General features: G+C 37.1%; 2 protein-coding genes across 2 annotated transcripts; both read left to right on the forward strand.

Annotated features, from left to right (window-relative positions):
* Positions 1-4,508: 4,508 nt before the first annotated feature.
* Positions 4,509-6,467, forward strand: LOC123831425 (olfactory receptor 8K3-like). Its single transcript, XM_045858305.1, has 2 exons — positions 4,509-5,419; positions 6,377-6,467. Exons 1-2 carry the CDS (start codon positions 4,509-4,511, stop codon positions 6,465-6,467), a joined length of 1,002 nt encoding a protein of 333 aa, XP_045714261.1.
* Positions 6,468-13,564: 7,097 nt separating this feature from the next.
* Positions 13,565-14,506, forward strand: LOC123831460 (olfactory receptor 8K3-like). Its single transcript, XM_045858338.1, has one exon. The coding sequence runs from the start codon at positions 13,565-13,567 to the stop codon at positions 14,504-14,506; it is 942 nt and encodes a 313-aa protein (XP_045714294.1).
* Positions 14,507-15,350: the final 844 nt, after the last annotated feature.

The following is a 15,350-nucleotide window of genomic DNA, read 5'->3' on the forward strand; positions in this document are numbered from 1 at the left end:
ATATAAAAATAACTTACAAATCAATCAATGGTCAACATGAAATATAAAATGATAAAAGACATGCATGAGCACTTTTCTAAAGAAAATATCAAAATCCCATTGAATGTATGAAAATGCCCTCAATTTCATTTCACATTAGGATAATGCAAACTAAAACCACAACACCCATGCACATCATGCAGAATGGAGACAAAGAAAACAGTGAAAATGTTAAATCTTGACAAGATGTCAAGCAATTATAACTGTTTCTGTTGCCAGTAAAAGTGGGGTTATTTCATGGGAACAAGAGAAAAACATTTCACAGACCCACACACAAGAACTTCTGGTGTGGCAAGATTTATTTGGGTGGGAATGGAAGGACACCCCTGTGTCCCATCCTTGTCCATGACACCATGGAAGAAGTCCAACCATGTCTTCAGCAACGTCCAAACAAAGGCCAATGGTCCAGTTTCTGTTTCACATTATAGCTTAGTCCTTCGGAACTCACAGTTGGCTGCTAAGTGATCTCAGTCCCCATCGGGGTAGCTAGGCACTGTCCTGGCTGCTGCTCTACCCAGGCTCCCACCTAAAACCTGTGTTTGGAGTCCGCATCACTGCTAGCCCCTCATGGTAACTACAGAAAATATGCACAAACTAACAGGGCGAGTGTGTGTTCCCAAGCTAGAGAGAGAGAGAGCTTCTCTGTTGAGCTGTGTTATATTATCTTGGGCTTGGGCAGGACTAGGTGGTTTTTTGTTTTTTTGTTTTTGGGTTTCAAAATAACCAACCAGCTTCCCAAGCATTTCCAGGCTCCTAATGAGTCCACCCTCTAGACAAGTGACCACTTTCCCAGGTTAGACTGACAGGTCTCTATGGTCAAGCACTGCACTCTGCACCACTGTGACTTTTACTGTGCCTGTGCTCACCTCCCACTGCTTCTGCCAACAATCTGGTGCTGGAGGGGTGAAGACAGGGTTTTAATCCTTGATGCAATACTGTGATCCTCTGGTTTCTGGGAAGATGTAGCTTCCTGGTTATGCTTCACAGCCCGTTAGGCTCAACAATATCCAATTCTTTTTGTTTCCTTCCTTATTAATAACTAGCTAACTAATTATGATAACATTTGCACTACTGGTGGGGATGCACATTTTGTATAAACACTCTGAAAATCCATTTGGTAGTATTTACTAATGCTGCGACTCAGCAATTTTAGGGTATTGACTATGCCCGAACGAAAATACATTCAAGATTAAGCCAGTATAGATCAAATATTGATGTGAACATAAGGGGAGTGAGAGTAGTTTTTATTACCATTATCAGGGAACCCGCATGTATATCAGGACAATATTTTTATCAGTGAGTATCTTTAAATAAATCCAAATTTTATTACTTTGTAAATACCCAAAGATATGAAAAAAATTATTTTCAAGTATAAAATTGAATAGAATGTTAATAATATCACTAATCATGAAACCTCCGCACTGGAACCAATTCCAATAATTTAAAGAGAATAACCAATAAATAATTTGTGATATATTTATAAAATGGAATTGCACACAAAAATAAGAATATGCAATCTAGAAACACCTATGACAATATATCAAGTGAAAAAGCCCAGATGCACAGAAAACACATGCACAGGATTTCTTTTATAAGAAGTAACAAACATAGGTGAAAATAATTTATGTTGTTAGAAGTCAGAGTAGTAGTTACTTTGGTGTGTGGGGAGAGGTGTGGAGTACAGTCATAACAGAAAAGGGAATGAAGAATGATTTTAGAGTTTTGATAATATTTTATTTGTTTTGGTGGTTGTAATTTCTGTTTAATCTGGATTCTGGCTACAAGATGTGTCAATTTTATAAAAATTTATTTATGATGTATGTATTTATTAATACATGTATTCTACTTTAATGATAAGCAAAAGACACCACAAATAAGGGGGAAATGGGTACACATATATTTTCTCTTGCAAATTTTAAAACAATGCAATAAATGTTCAAACATTTCTCTATTATGTCATCACTCCTTTTAAAGGAGACAAAGCTTGCAAGAAAAACTAAAACTCCCCTCTTACAGAAATAATGTTTTGGTTACAGATGTCTGTGTTGCATTAGAAAAGACTTAACCAAGAGAACTGAGGAAAAGTACCTAATTTTATTTGTATGGGCATATAAAGATATCCTGGATAATTAGCAGCTATCCCATTGGTTTTGTCTGCAGCATTTAAATGCTTTAAGCATGATTAACTAATTGTGTCCTTTCTCCTCAGGGAGGACCTCAAGGGACCAAAGAATCCTATAAATTCTTCTTACTGGGTTATGTTAAGAGTACATGAGAAGCACAGAGAGATTCCTCATGAGAGGTAAATAGATGGTACCTGTTTCTCCCACTTTCACTGTCAGTCTTTAACACCCCACTTTGGGCATTCAGCCACAGCTTTAACAACCTGCTTCAATAACTGAAGTTTCTGGGCAAGTATGCTGTTGTAAATATCTTTATTATGATTTTTTACAAAAGTTAGACATTTATGTTGATGTGGTTGTACTCTTTGAATAGTAAAAAACAACAACAGCAAAAAAAAAAAAAACACAACTTCTGAAAAGGGAGTTGCATTAAAAAAGTTTATCCCCAAAACCTTAAGATAGTTATGTGTTTTTCACCTAGACCCATAATCCAGATGTCAGATTTGATATTATTATCTGTAGTTAATTGGGTATGTTTCAGAACTTTTAACCACAAATGATAGCATATTCATAATGTTCTCTAGTTATCTCTAAATGAAAATTGTTATATATCACTATTTTTAAAATCCTTGCAATTGTCATTATCAAAAATGCCATGTGTTTTCCAGATTCAAAATTATCATTGAAAGCATAAGTATCATGTGCAAATCACCACTTTTAGTGGGAGGCGAGGCCTAAGCCAAACACCAAAGTCTGGATTTCACTGCCTGGCACCGCCATCCCACCATCACGTCTCATATGAGTTCTTTCTCTCTTCTTTAGCCTTGGGAGAGTGTTTGAAATGTCATCAAATTGTCTTTTAAATGACTGGATACACATCTAATGGATACTGGAAGCAAGATTAAAATATGCACCAATACAGATTGTGTAAGCAGGAATGTGTCTTTTACCTAAAATTAAGATATCTTTTCCACTCTATATTTACTTAGAGGTTCTTTCTTAAATTCCCTTTATTCCAGCTGAAAAAATATGGAGGTGTCTAAATATATGCATCTAAATGCAAATTTTATTGATTTCTCATGGTGGAATTTATTTATTGTCACTTACGTTAGTGTTGAAAGCTGCATTTTGCACAGGGAGGGAGGCAGGGCTGGGGAATGACAACTTCTATGAGCTCTATATTTAGGGCAGTTTTATAGCAAATGCCCAAAGTTAAGTTCTGCCCATTGTATATTTTACATGTTTGAAAAGTCTTGAGAAGAAAAAGAAAACAGATTTAAAAGATGAGAATCAAGTCATCTTCAAAAATCACATAAAATAATATAAATGAAAGTATTACAATATTAAAAGAGGTTTTATGCTTTACATACAACTCTAAAAATGATGAGGAAAAGATCTTTTCTCACATACAGGGCAACTGGTATTTACTAGGAGGGATTTAGAAAAGAATATAATTTTTAAAACTCATTTATTCCCTGAGATTTACAATGTTTTAGATATCCAGTAAAAAAAAATGTACCTGAGTGTATTGTCTCTCAAGAATTAATTCAGTGTTCCTGAACAAGCCATAAATTTTCTGCTATCTCTACAAATATGCTTATTCTGGATTTTTCATCTGATGCAGTTGTACAATAGGTACAATGTGTGGCTTTTATTAGTTTCACTTACCATTAGATGTTTTAACACCTAATCCTTATTGTAGCATGTAGCAATACTTTTTCCTTTTTATAGCTTATTAATATTTTATTTTATGTTCATGATACATGTGTTATCTGTTCACCAGTTCATTGACTTTTGGGTTGTTTCTATTTTTGACTCTTGTGAACGATGCCATTCTGCATAACTCTTCTCATGGTGGCTATTTGATTTTACATTACTTACAAAAAGTGTTCGAAGGTTCATTTTGAAGAAATATGTAAATTTTGCCTGTTTTTAAATTTGGATTGTTCATTTTTGTTGTTGAGTAGCAAAAGTCCTTTGATATTCTAACTATTAAGGCCTTACTAGATAAATAATTTGCATTTTTTCTTTGTGTGAGTCATCTTTTCATTTTTTGGTGCACAAAAGTTGGTTTCAAAAATTTTGATAAGGTCCAATTTACGTATTTTTATTTTTGTTCTTTGTGCTTTTCATGTCAGATGTAAGAAACCTATCAAGAGCTTCGCTGAGCTGAGATAGAGAATTGAGCTGTCAAGTATTAGAGAGTAGCCAGTTGATGGGACAAGCTATAAATGAACAATTTAAGCCTTTAATTACTTGTTACAATGGTAATCTCAGTCATAACTCATGAAAGTTAATGATTATTTTTATTTTTTTTTCCTGTTACAGATTTCCTGAAAAGCCTGGATGGACAAACACAATCTAACAGTGTTGAATGGATTTATTCTACTGGGGGTCACAGACCTCCTAGAGCTGCAGGCTCCATTATTTGGGCTTTTCTTCATTGTATACATGGTCTCCTTGGTGGGTAACCTGGGCTTGATCATCCTTACCAAGATAGACTCCAGGCTACAAACACCCATGTACTTCTTTCTCAGACACCTGGCTTTCAGTGATCTCAGTTGTTCGACTGCTGTAGGACCCAAAATGCTAGTAAATTTAGCTGTAAATCAGCATATAATCTCCTATAACTGGTGTGCTATCCAACTCACTTTCTTCAGTATGTTTATCACTAGTGAAAATCTCATTCTGTCAGCAATGGCCTATGACCGCTATGTGGCCATCTGTAACCCTCTGCTCTACAGAGTCATCATGTCACGAAGATTATGTCACTTGCTGGTGGCTATACCCTACCTATACAGTGTCTTTTTATCTTTGCTGACCACCATAAAAATTTTCATTTCATCATTTTGTGGCTCTCCGGTCATTAGGCATTTCTACTGTGACAGTCTGCCGTTGATATCTTTGCTCTGCTCAGACACACGTGAAATTAAACTGATCATCCTGGTTTTTGCAGCTTTTACTTTGACTTACTCTCTTCTGATAGTCCTTATGTCCTACATTCTGATCCTAGTTGCCATCCTCAGGATGAACTCTGCAGAGGGCAGGCACAAGGCTTTCTCTACCTGTGGATCTCACCTGACAGTCATTGTCATATTCTATGGTAGCCTATTATTTATGTATGTGAGACCCAAGTCCAGGCATTCATTTGATACTGATAAAATGGCCTCTTTATTTTACACTTTGGTCATCCCCATGCTGAATCCATTGATTTACAGTTTGCGGAGCAAAGAGGTGAAGAATGCCCTAAATAGAACTTGGGGAATGTGTGCAAATATTCTATTTAAAATTCACTGTAAGATACACTAGCAACTGATATATCAGCCAATGTGCGCAATGACTGGCATTGCTTTAAACTTATGCTGTTATCTCCATGGGAGAGAAAAAATAGATGTATGATAAACCTAGAAATAAAAAAAAATTGTACATAATTTTCTTTTTTAAAAAATGTATTGCATATTTTTCTATCACTATTTACCTCCCTTATATTCCTCTTCCCCTATAATCACTACACTGTTGTCTTTTTTCCTTTTTTACTCGATCCCTCGACCCTCTAACCTCTCCTCCCACCGAGGCTGCTATCCTCCTCTCTATCTATGAATCTGTCTCTATTTTGCTTGTTAGTTCAGTTTGTTCATTAGAGTCCACATGTAAGTGAAATCATGTGGTCTTTGTCTTTCTCTGATTGGCTTATTTCCCTTAGTGTCATGTTTTCCAAGTCCATCCATACTGTCACAAAAGGTAAAATTTTCTTCTTTTTTATGGGTGAGTAGTATTCCATTGTGTAAGTTACCCAGACTTGTTTTATCCACTTATCTGTTGATGGACACCACTTGTCCTGATTCCATATCTTGGCCATTGTAAATAACATGGCAATGAACATAGGGGTGCTTATGTTCTTTTGACTTAGTGGTTTGGATTTCTCTGGATATATTTCCAGAAGTGGGATTGCTGTGTCAAAAGGCAGATCCATTTTCAATTTTTGAGGTATCTCCATGCTGTTTTCCAGAGTGCCTGCAACAGTCTATATTCCTACTAACAGTGTATAAGGGTTCCCATTTCTCCACATGCTCACCAACAATTGTTATTCATTGATGTATTGATAATAGCCATTCTGACAGATGTGAGATGATACCTCATTGTGGTTTCTCTGATGATTAGTGATGCTGAGCATTTTTCATAGTCTATTTGCCATTTGTATGATAAAAAAAATATATCACTAACAGATGGCTAATTCCTGCCCATATTTCAGACATTAACCTATATTTAATTTCAAATCAGATTGTTGCTATTCTTCATGTATAGCCAATTATATTTCTCCTGCACTAGACATTTATTTTTAGAGAGCCAGGGACTCTGGATATCACATTCGTAGTTGTGTCTGTAGTACCTAACATGGTAAAAGGCATTAAAAAGAACGCATGATAGATTTTATATAAATGGGTTCATTCAAAGTAATAAACACATATTGTCAATTAAAAAACCAAAATCTCTCTCTTTATGGGGCTTAGAAAAAATACAGAAATAGGCAGAGTGAGAGGTGGGAAATATATTTAAAGACAATGTTGTGAAAATTTTCAAATGTGATAAAAATGTAAAACCTTCAGACTGAAGAATATTAACAAGCCCTGGATACAAACAGCATGTAAATGACTATGTCAAGGCAAATCATAATGAAATTTCTCAGAGCTATTGATAAATGAAAACCTAAGCAGTCAAGAAAATACTCTGTTACAGAGGAACAAAGAGTTTATAGATGGTGTAACTAAACAAAAGCAGGGGTTTGGTTGCCTGTCACCACAAAAGCCAAACATGTGAGGCAGATGCTGGCACAAAAAGAAAGAGGTTTTACTCAGGTACTACATGACCTGGGAGAATGGAGAACTCCTGACTCAAAACCCATCTCCTAAGCAAGACCAAGACAAAAGCCAGTGTCCGGACTTCCTACTCTAATTCAAAGTACAGTCCTTTGGAGACCACAGGCGGCTACTAAACAGTCAGAGTCCCACCCAGGTAGCTTAGTATGTTCCTGGCTGGTATTCATTTTAGGCTCCCTCCTGGATCCTGTGTGTGGAGACTGCACAGCCATTGAGTCATGCAGCTGCCAGGCCTGCAGAGTTACACACTGTCAGGAGAGTGCAAAAAAGCACCAGCGGGTACATCACCAGATGGCCAAGAGATAGTGAGACCTGCTAAGGCCACATGGCCCATGCAGAGAACAGGTGAGTACCCTGTGCAACTGTAGGTCACCAGCAAAAGAGCCATGAGCCCAAGCCTCTTTGTTTCCCTAGGATTATATTAACTTGGGTGTGAAACAGGCCAGGTGCTTTCTCAAAATGACCAATCAGCTTCCCACTTTTGCATACTTTGTGTGGGTACCAATCCCAATCCCTTCTTTTCCCAGGCTAGACTGACAGACCTTTTTGATCAGCACCTCCCTTTGCGTCATTTTGACTTTTATGGCACAGGTGCTTGCCTTTCCCTGGTCCCACCCACAATTTGATAGTGGGGGAAGGGCTTTCTCTCTATCCAATTATCTTGCTGGCTTTTCACATTCAGATCCTATCCATTGATGTTTCTAGATATCCATACATTCAGTGTAAGAACCTCCTCCTACTGCCATTTTGGCCAATGGGGAAGACTCCCTGGCACTTCAGACAGACAGTTTACCAATAACAAATGACATCAAAAGCATAACCTATAAGAAAACAGCTTGATATTTGGACTTTGTCAAAATTAAAACAACCTACCAATCACACTCTTGGGAGCTCATCCCAAGGGAATGGAATTTATGTTATATAGTCATCTTTAAGTGAATGTCACAGGAAGTTTTATTCATCATAGTTGAAAACTGGGAAGAACCCACATGTCTTTGCATGAGTGAATGGCTAAGAAAACCGAATCATCCATACCATGGAATACTACTCAGGAACAATAGAGGAACAAGTGATTTATATACACAAAAGGACAAATGAATCACAAGAGAATTAGGTTGAGTGGAAAAAGCTAGTCCCCAAAGATTGCAAGTGGTATGACATTATTCATAAGCATTCTTCAAATGACAAAAACAAGTGATGGAATCAGGTTAGTGATTGCCAAGGGTTAGAAACAATGGAAGAGGAGGAGGAAGTGGGCATGGTATACTGTAAACCCTGGCATTTTTTTCTTTTTTGTAACACAAATGACAGATTTAAGCTTTGATTGCCCCAGGCCCCTATTCTCCTTGTAACAGGGTACAGCCAAGAGGGGGATCCCAAACAGGGATTTGGAATGGGGTCCAGAACTCAGGGTGTCCAGGAATTATTAGGATGTCCTCACCTCCCCGCCAGCTGTGGGTTGGGGTAAGGGACAAATGGAGCAGGGCCATTGAGAGCTGTTTTGCATAGTAACAGCTTTGCAGCTAACCTCTGGGGTCATTTAACATATCTATAACCTTTAACTGGTTGCACAGATATGTTAAATAGCTGTGGCCATGCTCTGAGCCAGGGGGATGGAAGTAACTTCTCCACCAAGATGTAACTGGGAGGCAGGTCCCCTGAGTTACAGCACCTGCGTGGGAACTTGGAGGAGATTGGCTCCATGACATGGGGCACACCTGCCCAGACTCAAGATGGCAGCCCAGTAAAGCTGGAAGGATATGAGAAGGCTAGCAAGTGTAGCTGATGGTGGGAGGAGTTGGAAATGGGGCTGCAGAGGAAGATTGGTGCGGGGATTTAAACCCAGACGCGGCAGCCATTGAGGAGAGGGAGAATCACATGGCTTTGCCCGAGTGGAGACTCCTGCAGCCATTGTGCAGGGAAGACCACGCAGCTGGGACAGCGGAGAGAGAACCACAAGGCTTTGCCAGGGTGGGGACTCCCTCGGCCCTGGGAGAGAGAACCTCATGGTTTTGCCAGAGTGGGGACCCCCACAGCTTTAGAAGGAGGAACCACCACCCAGCTTTAGCAGAGATCCTAGAGACACAGCTGGTGGTATGGGAACCGAGGGAGGCCTACCAGCTGAAATAGATTACTGAGAAGAACCAGGGGCTGCCTGAGCCATGGACTTCTATTTCTTTTCCTGAGATACGGTACCCCAGACTGGGCAAAGGGTGGAAGGAAGGACTGCGTGTGTTTGTAGGTGTTTTAAGGGACTTTGGGATTTTGATGAAGACATTAGGTCACTACTTTAAGTCTGTACAGCATTAAATAAACATTTCCTTTCCTTTCCACAAATCTCTGGCATTGAGAGACGTCTTTCCTCTGGCGGCAGACATAACAAACCTGGGGGGCTCCTTCTGGGTAATAGTGCATCGTCCCAGGCCCCCCTTTGTTCTGTAACATCTTCACCTCCCTCCTCTCTCCTCCCCTCAGCTTTCCTCCCCTTCTCCCCCACCACCCAGAACTCACTGTGTGGCCCAGGTATGCTGTGTAATTTCCAGGTCTTGTAAACAATAAAACTACATTTTCAAAGTTCCCTGGAGGTTATTGCTGAGGGCATCTTTCAATCAATAAAAACCACAAGGGCTGGGTCAGCACAATATTGACTATTAATAGGCTGAGACCAGTACAAAGCATGTGGCTATAAAGGAGTAGCCAGAGGGAACTTTGTTTTAATGGAGTGTATCTATATTGGAGTGGGTCTGCACAGCAAAGAATATTTGAAATTGTGCAATAAGCTGTAAAGAAAAAGACAAATTGTGAAAAGACCGATGATGAAAACTCACAATGAAATGAGAAGTAACAGCAACTAATTTCTGTCCCTTAGGGCAAAAAAAATCTACATTGCAACAGAATGAAATGTTCAATGTCTCTAAATATTATTCAAGCCTGCATTGTTCTCATGGCCTCCAGGCTAATAGTACCTTCTTTGTCTTTCCTGTAGACATCCTAATCATTAGTGGAATCCTGCTTGAGGCTTGGTCTTCCAAAATGCCCCTCCCATTTTCCCTTCCCTTGACAAAAAAAGAAGCCAGAACTCTGTACTTTCTTAAGATGGAGTTGAAGATTAAAGCTCTCATCTTCTCAGCTGGCACCTTCTCAACCAATAAAACTTTCCTTACTCCAAATTCTGATGATTTGAGTTTTGGCCTCTTAAAAGTGTTGGGATATGGACTTTGGACCAGTATCAACATGAGAAGCCAATCAAAGAAGCAATAAATTATTTTAATTCCCTAAAAGTTTTCAAATAGTTGGACAGTATTTATACATTTCTACAGTGTCACTCACTTGAGGAGACATTGTGTAAATGAAGACTGTTGACGGGCCTGCCTACAGATACAATACTGCAGTCAGGAGTCCTGCCTAGTACAAAAGGAAAGTTAAGAGTGAAACATGGAAGGAAGGAACGGTGGGAGGGAGGAAGGGAAGAAGATGGAGAGGAAGGAAAACAAGGTGAATACCAATGGTCCATAACAATTAAAAGACAACTTCCAGGCATGTAATTGTGTGATTCAATACTGTAGGGATGATCACCAAATTGCTTGGCATCTCCTCAGGGACAGTCTCAAAAGGTGAAGAACATCCATAAATAGTCCTCATTGAGCCATGTAAGAAACACATGGAGTCAAGAGAGGGATTTCACTACAGGTAAAAAGATAGAACATTTCGTGTGGTGTCCTATGTTACCAATATTGACAATGTTTCAGTGACATATGCCAAGTTTCACTTTAATTCAATGACAAAGTTCTAGCAAAATGTTTCTATTTCTGATGCAGTGCTATTTGCTGTCTACTACTCCCTAATGCCTGAGCAGGAATAGAACCCCTTTCCTCATCTTAACATACTAATGTTTTTTGAGTATTCTCACATGGGTTGATGGACTAAATGTTCAGAAGGATCTTTGAAATATCATGATGTGGTTGCTTATAACATATTTATTTTATATGAATAATTATATTTGTGATGCAGGCCAAAACTGAGTGCAAATGAAGCATAACTAAATATGAACTTTTAAAAATTGGCAGTTACCAAGCTGCAGGTGTTCAATCTATCATTTTGATGTCTTTCAAACTTTTAGTTATTTAGTGGTTCAAAGCTCTTTTTTGTGACACTCAATATAAGATAATATTTAATAATTAATTACTCAAATAAATGTATAAATAGGATTCTTTACACATCATATTGAGATGTGAAAGACATTATGTGGATATTAGAAAACTTTTAAGTATCTAGTATTATGATAACTTAGCATGTTTTTAAATCAGGTGGAATCTGACAGAAAGCAGATACAATTATCTGAAAGAGTATAGCTTTTAAAAAATAGTAAGTCAATATTCAACAAAGATGTTAAACTATGAAAAAAGCAATTTGATGTGAGAAAAAAAAGATACACACACTTTTATCTTTCCTTACCACATAGAAAAACTGAAACTTAACAAGTAGGATTTTTCTCAGCCTTTGGTATTTACAAAATGAAACAAAACACTCAAAACAAGATTTATACTGCTTCTTTTTAAATTTATTGAAGATATTTTTTCTAAAATTACTACCTATTGATGCACATTTCCACATTTCAGATATGAGAAAAGTGAAGCAGTGGAGGCTGTCAGGAGGGCACACAATCATGAGCAATACTTTAAGTGATTTAAATGTAGATTCATGTAATAACTTCTATATTTAATGTTATAAAATTATTATTATTTTCTTTTTTAGACTACTGGAGGACTGCTGTCACTGCAGTTTTTATGTAACCAGTATCATTTCTATTTTTTTAAAGGAAGCATTCATGCTCACAATATTTTACCTTAAGCTGCCATTCACCACTTACTGTGGTATATATTGTTTTATTGTTGTTCAGTTACAGTTGTCCCCATTTTTCCTGCATTACTCTCCCCTGCCCTGCCCACCCCCACCTTTGACCTTCAATCCTCCCCTCCTGGTTGTCTTTGTCCATGGGTCCTTCATACATTCTTAATCTGTCTGTCATTAAGGGTATTCAGATACATTTTTATTTGATTTTATTAAATGTTTATCTGTGTTTTATATTATGTCATAGTTTGAAGGCATACTTGTGGCCTTACAATGTAGAAGAATTTAAAGTAATATTTGAGAATCCATGGATCTTTCATCTTTAGTGTGTTTTATTTCTCCTCTGCAATATTGTATAACAGAGTAACTTTAAACTATTATATTCGGTGCACACACCTTTAAATGTATGTATGGTATCTCTTTATCCAAAGAGAGTTTTTAATACATTTTCACTATAAATAATGCCACTACTTGCTCGCAGTTTTGTTAGGAGGGATAAATGAAGATTAAATGATCCAAAGTATTGGTTTTTCATGTGAGAGTATTGAAAAAGTTAAATTTTGCCCAAATTTTTGTGTTTACCAAAAATGGAGATATAACTGACATTATATATATGTGTGTATATATAAGACATTTCAGTTGTCACATGTGCTATATATGTGTATATATATATATATATATATACACACACACAATATTTCTCCATATAAAGGCAAATAATTCTCACTGCAATCTGTTATAGTTTTCTTATTTATACACTGGTGTAATTTCTGTCAATTGTATTGGGGTTTCAACCTGTATCACCTGTAGGCATAAGAATTTTGCAAGACTATGTGTTCAAGTAGTGGGTTCTACACATTTTTGGAATTTGTGATTTAAATTGTTATTATAATTATTATTGAATTGTATAATATAATTTATTATAGATTTAGCATATATATTAAGTCATTATTACATGTAATTTATAAGTGCCACTATATGATTATAATTATATAAATGACTAAAGAAAACTCTAAAGAATAGCACAATAATTTATACAACACCCAAATTTTTAATGTAGTTTTAACTTCTTTTATATTTTCTTTATATATCTATCTATATGTCTGTATCTATATGTATATGAATTTCTATCTATATACTGTATACCCATATCTATCTATGTATCTATCTGTGTTTCTATGTATCTATTTATCTATCTACCTGTTAATCATCTATTTCTATCTGTCAATGTATCTATCTGTCATTCATCTATACTTATCATACATTTAGCTCTACCATTCTGATTTCTCAGCCATGGCACTGTTGATATTTTGGGCTAAAAATTGGGTATTACAGAATGATTAAAAGCATAACTGACTTCTAACAAATACTACATGCCCATTTCACCCAATATCTGAGTTGTGATAACCGAAATGTCTTAGATATTGATCAATGTTCATTGTTTAGTAAAATCACCTCCAGTTGAGAACCCCTGACTATCTGTTTCTAGCTCTATTTATGAATATTATTTTTTGTGGAACATAGGAGGCTTTTTTTCATATATTCTAAATTAGAAAATTTGAATGTATCTTATTTATACTAGCTTTGCACACTAAATATTTGCCAGGTATAAAACATGAAATCTATTAATTATGCCAATGTCTTTTTCCAGAATAACTTTCCTGAAAAACCTGCATGGAAACACAAAATTTAACAGTGTTAAGTGAATTCATTCTCACGGGGATCACAGACCGCCCTGAGCTGCAGGCTCCCTTATTTGGGCTCTTCTTCATCATCTACGTGATCTCAGTGGTAGGCAACTTGGGCATGATCATCCTCACCAAGGTGGACTCGGGACTCCAGACACCCATGTACTTCTTTCTCAGACACCTGGCTTTCACTGATCTTGGTTATTCAACAACTGTAGGACCTAAAATGTTAGTAAATTTTGTTGTGGATCAAAATACAATCTCCTATTGTTTCTGTGCTATCCAACTGGCTTTCTTTCTTGTGTTCATCGTTAGTGAAATTTTTATTCTATCTGCAATGTCCTACGACCGCTATGTGGCCATCTGTAACCCTCTGCTCTACCCAGTCATCATGTCACAAAGGATGTGTCAGCTGCTGGTGGCTATTCCCTATCTCTACAGCTCATTTGTTGCTCTTCTAATCACCATCAAGATTTTTAATTTATCTTTCTGTGGCTACAATGTTGTCCGTCATTTCTACTGTGACAGTCTCCCCTTGTTATCTTTGCTCTGCTCAAATACACATGAAATTGAAATGATTATTCTGATTTTAGCAGGTTTTGATTTGATTTTATCCCTTCTGATAGTTCTTGTGTCTTACTTCCTCATTCTTGTATCCATTCTCAGGATGAACTCTGCTGAGGGTCGGCACAAGGCTTTTTCTACCTGTGGATCCCACCTGACTGTAGTCATTGTATTTTATGGGACTTTGATATTTATGTATGTGCAACCTGAGTCTAGTCATTCCTTTGAGAGTGATAAAGTGGCTTCCATAGTTTACACCCTTGTGATCCCCATGTTGAATCCCTTGATCTACAGCTTGAGGAACAAAGATGTAAAAAGTGCACTACAAAGGGTATGGAAAAAGCTATGTAACACTTTTTCTTAAGGTTTACATACAATATGATTGCTATAAACTAGGACCTAGATTATGGACTTTAAATTTTGCTGTATGTACCTCCTAAAGAGATAGCAAGCACAGATGAGTTCAAGGTACATTTATCAATTTTCTTACAGATGCCAGGCTCATCTAATTCCTGTAAATAGATTAATGAACAAAATAGTGAAAAAACAACCTTTCTTCAGTATAAATTACATACTTAAATTACATAAGTGTTATAGTATAGCACAATGTGTTAGGTGGATATAGAAAAAAACTGTCAAGGATTCTGATGTTTCTTTATCTATTATAATAAAATCACAGCATGAACATGTGTGAGTATGTGTGCCCTTTTCTTTCCTTTGGTTTTAGCTTTCATACCCTTCTCCAGTATGTTTCAGAATTGTACTTACTAATGGTTATGTCTGTGATATCTGATGATTTGAAGTTCTCAGTCATATTACTTTGCTCAAATACCCCTTCCAAACGTTGGGATCCCACTTTTTCCATATTTGAGTCCATTAACTGAATATACTTTTGTTAAAAATATTTTACTTATTTATTTTTAGAAAGAGGGGAAGGGAGGGAGAAAGAGAGGGAGAGAAACATCAATGTGTGGTTGCCTTTCCCGTCTCCCCTACTGGGGACCTGGCCTGCAACCCAGGCATATACCCTGACTGGGTACTGAACTAGCAACCCTTTGGTTTGCAGCCTGCGCTCAATCCACTGAGCTACACTAGCCAGGGCCATTAACTGAATATACTTTTAATTCAGCAGTCCATAGGTTCTGATTGGCACCTAATTTTGTTTTAATTGGTCGATTTTATTGATAACGGAGAATTTAAATTAAAAG

This window comes from Phyllostomus hastatus, unplaced genomic scaffold (genome assembly GCF_019186645.2).
Source record: "Phyllostomus hastatus isolate PE091 unplaced genomic scaffold, TTU_PhHast_1.1 phas_scaffold_177, whole genome shotgun sequence".
Taxonomy (NCBI): Eukaryota; Metazoa; Chordata; class Mammalia; order Chiroptera; family Phyllostomidae; genus Phyllostomus; species Phyllostomus hastatus.

Bases quoted from the DNA above. Each gene is read 5' to 3' on its own strand.
- LOC123831425 (XM_045858305.1), top strand. From the start codon at position 4,509: ATGGACAAACACAATCTAACAGTGTTGAATGGATTTATTCTACTGGGG. The intron at 5,420-6,376 runs TTGGGGAATGTG...ATAAAAAAAATA, and splicing joins AAGAATGCCCTAAATAGAAC to TATCACTAACAGATGGCTAA.
- LOC123831460 (XM_045858338.1), top strand. From the start codon at position 13,565: ATGGAAACACAAAATTTAACAGTGTTAAGTGAATTCATTCTCACGGGG.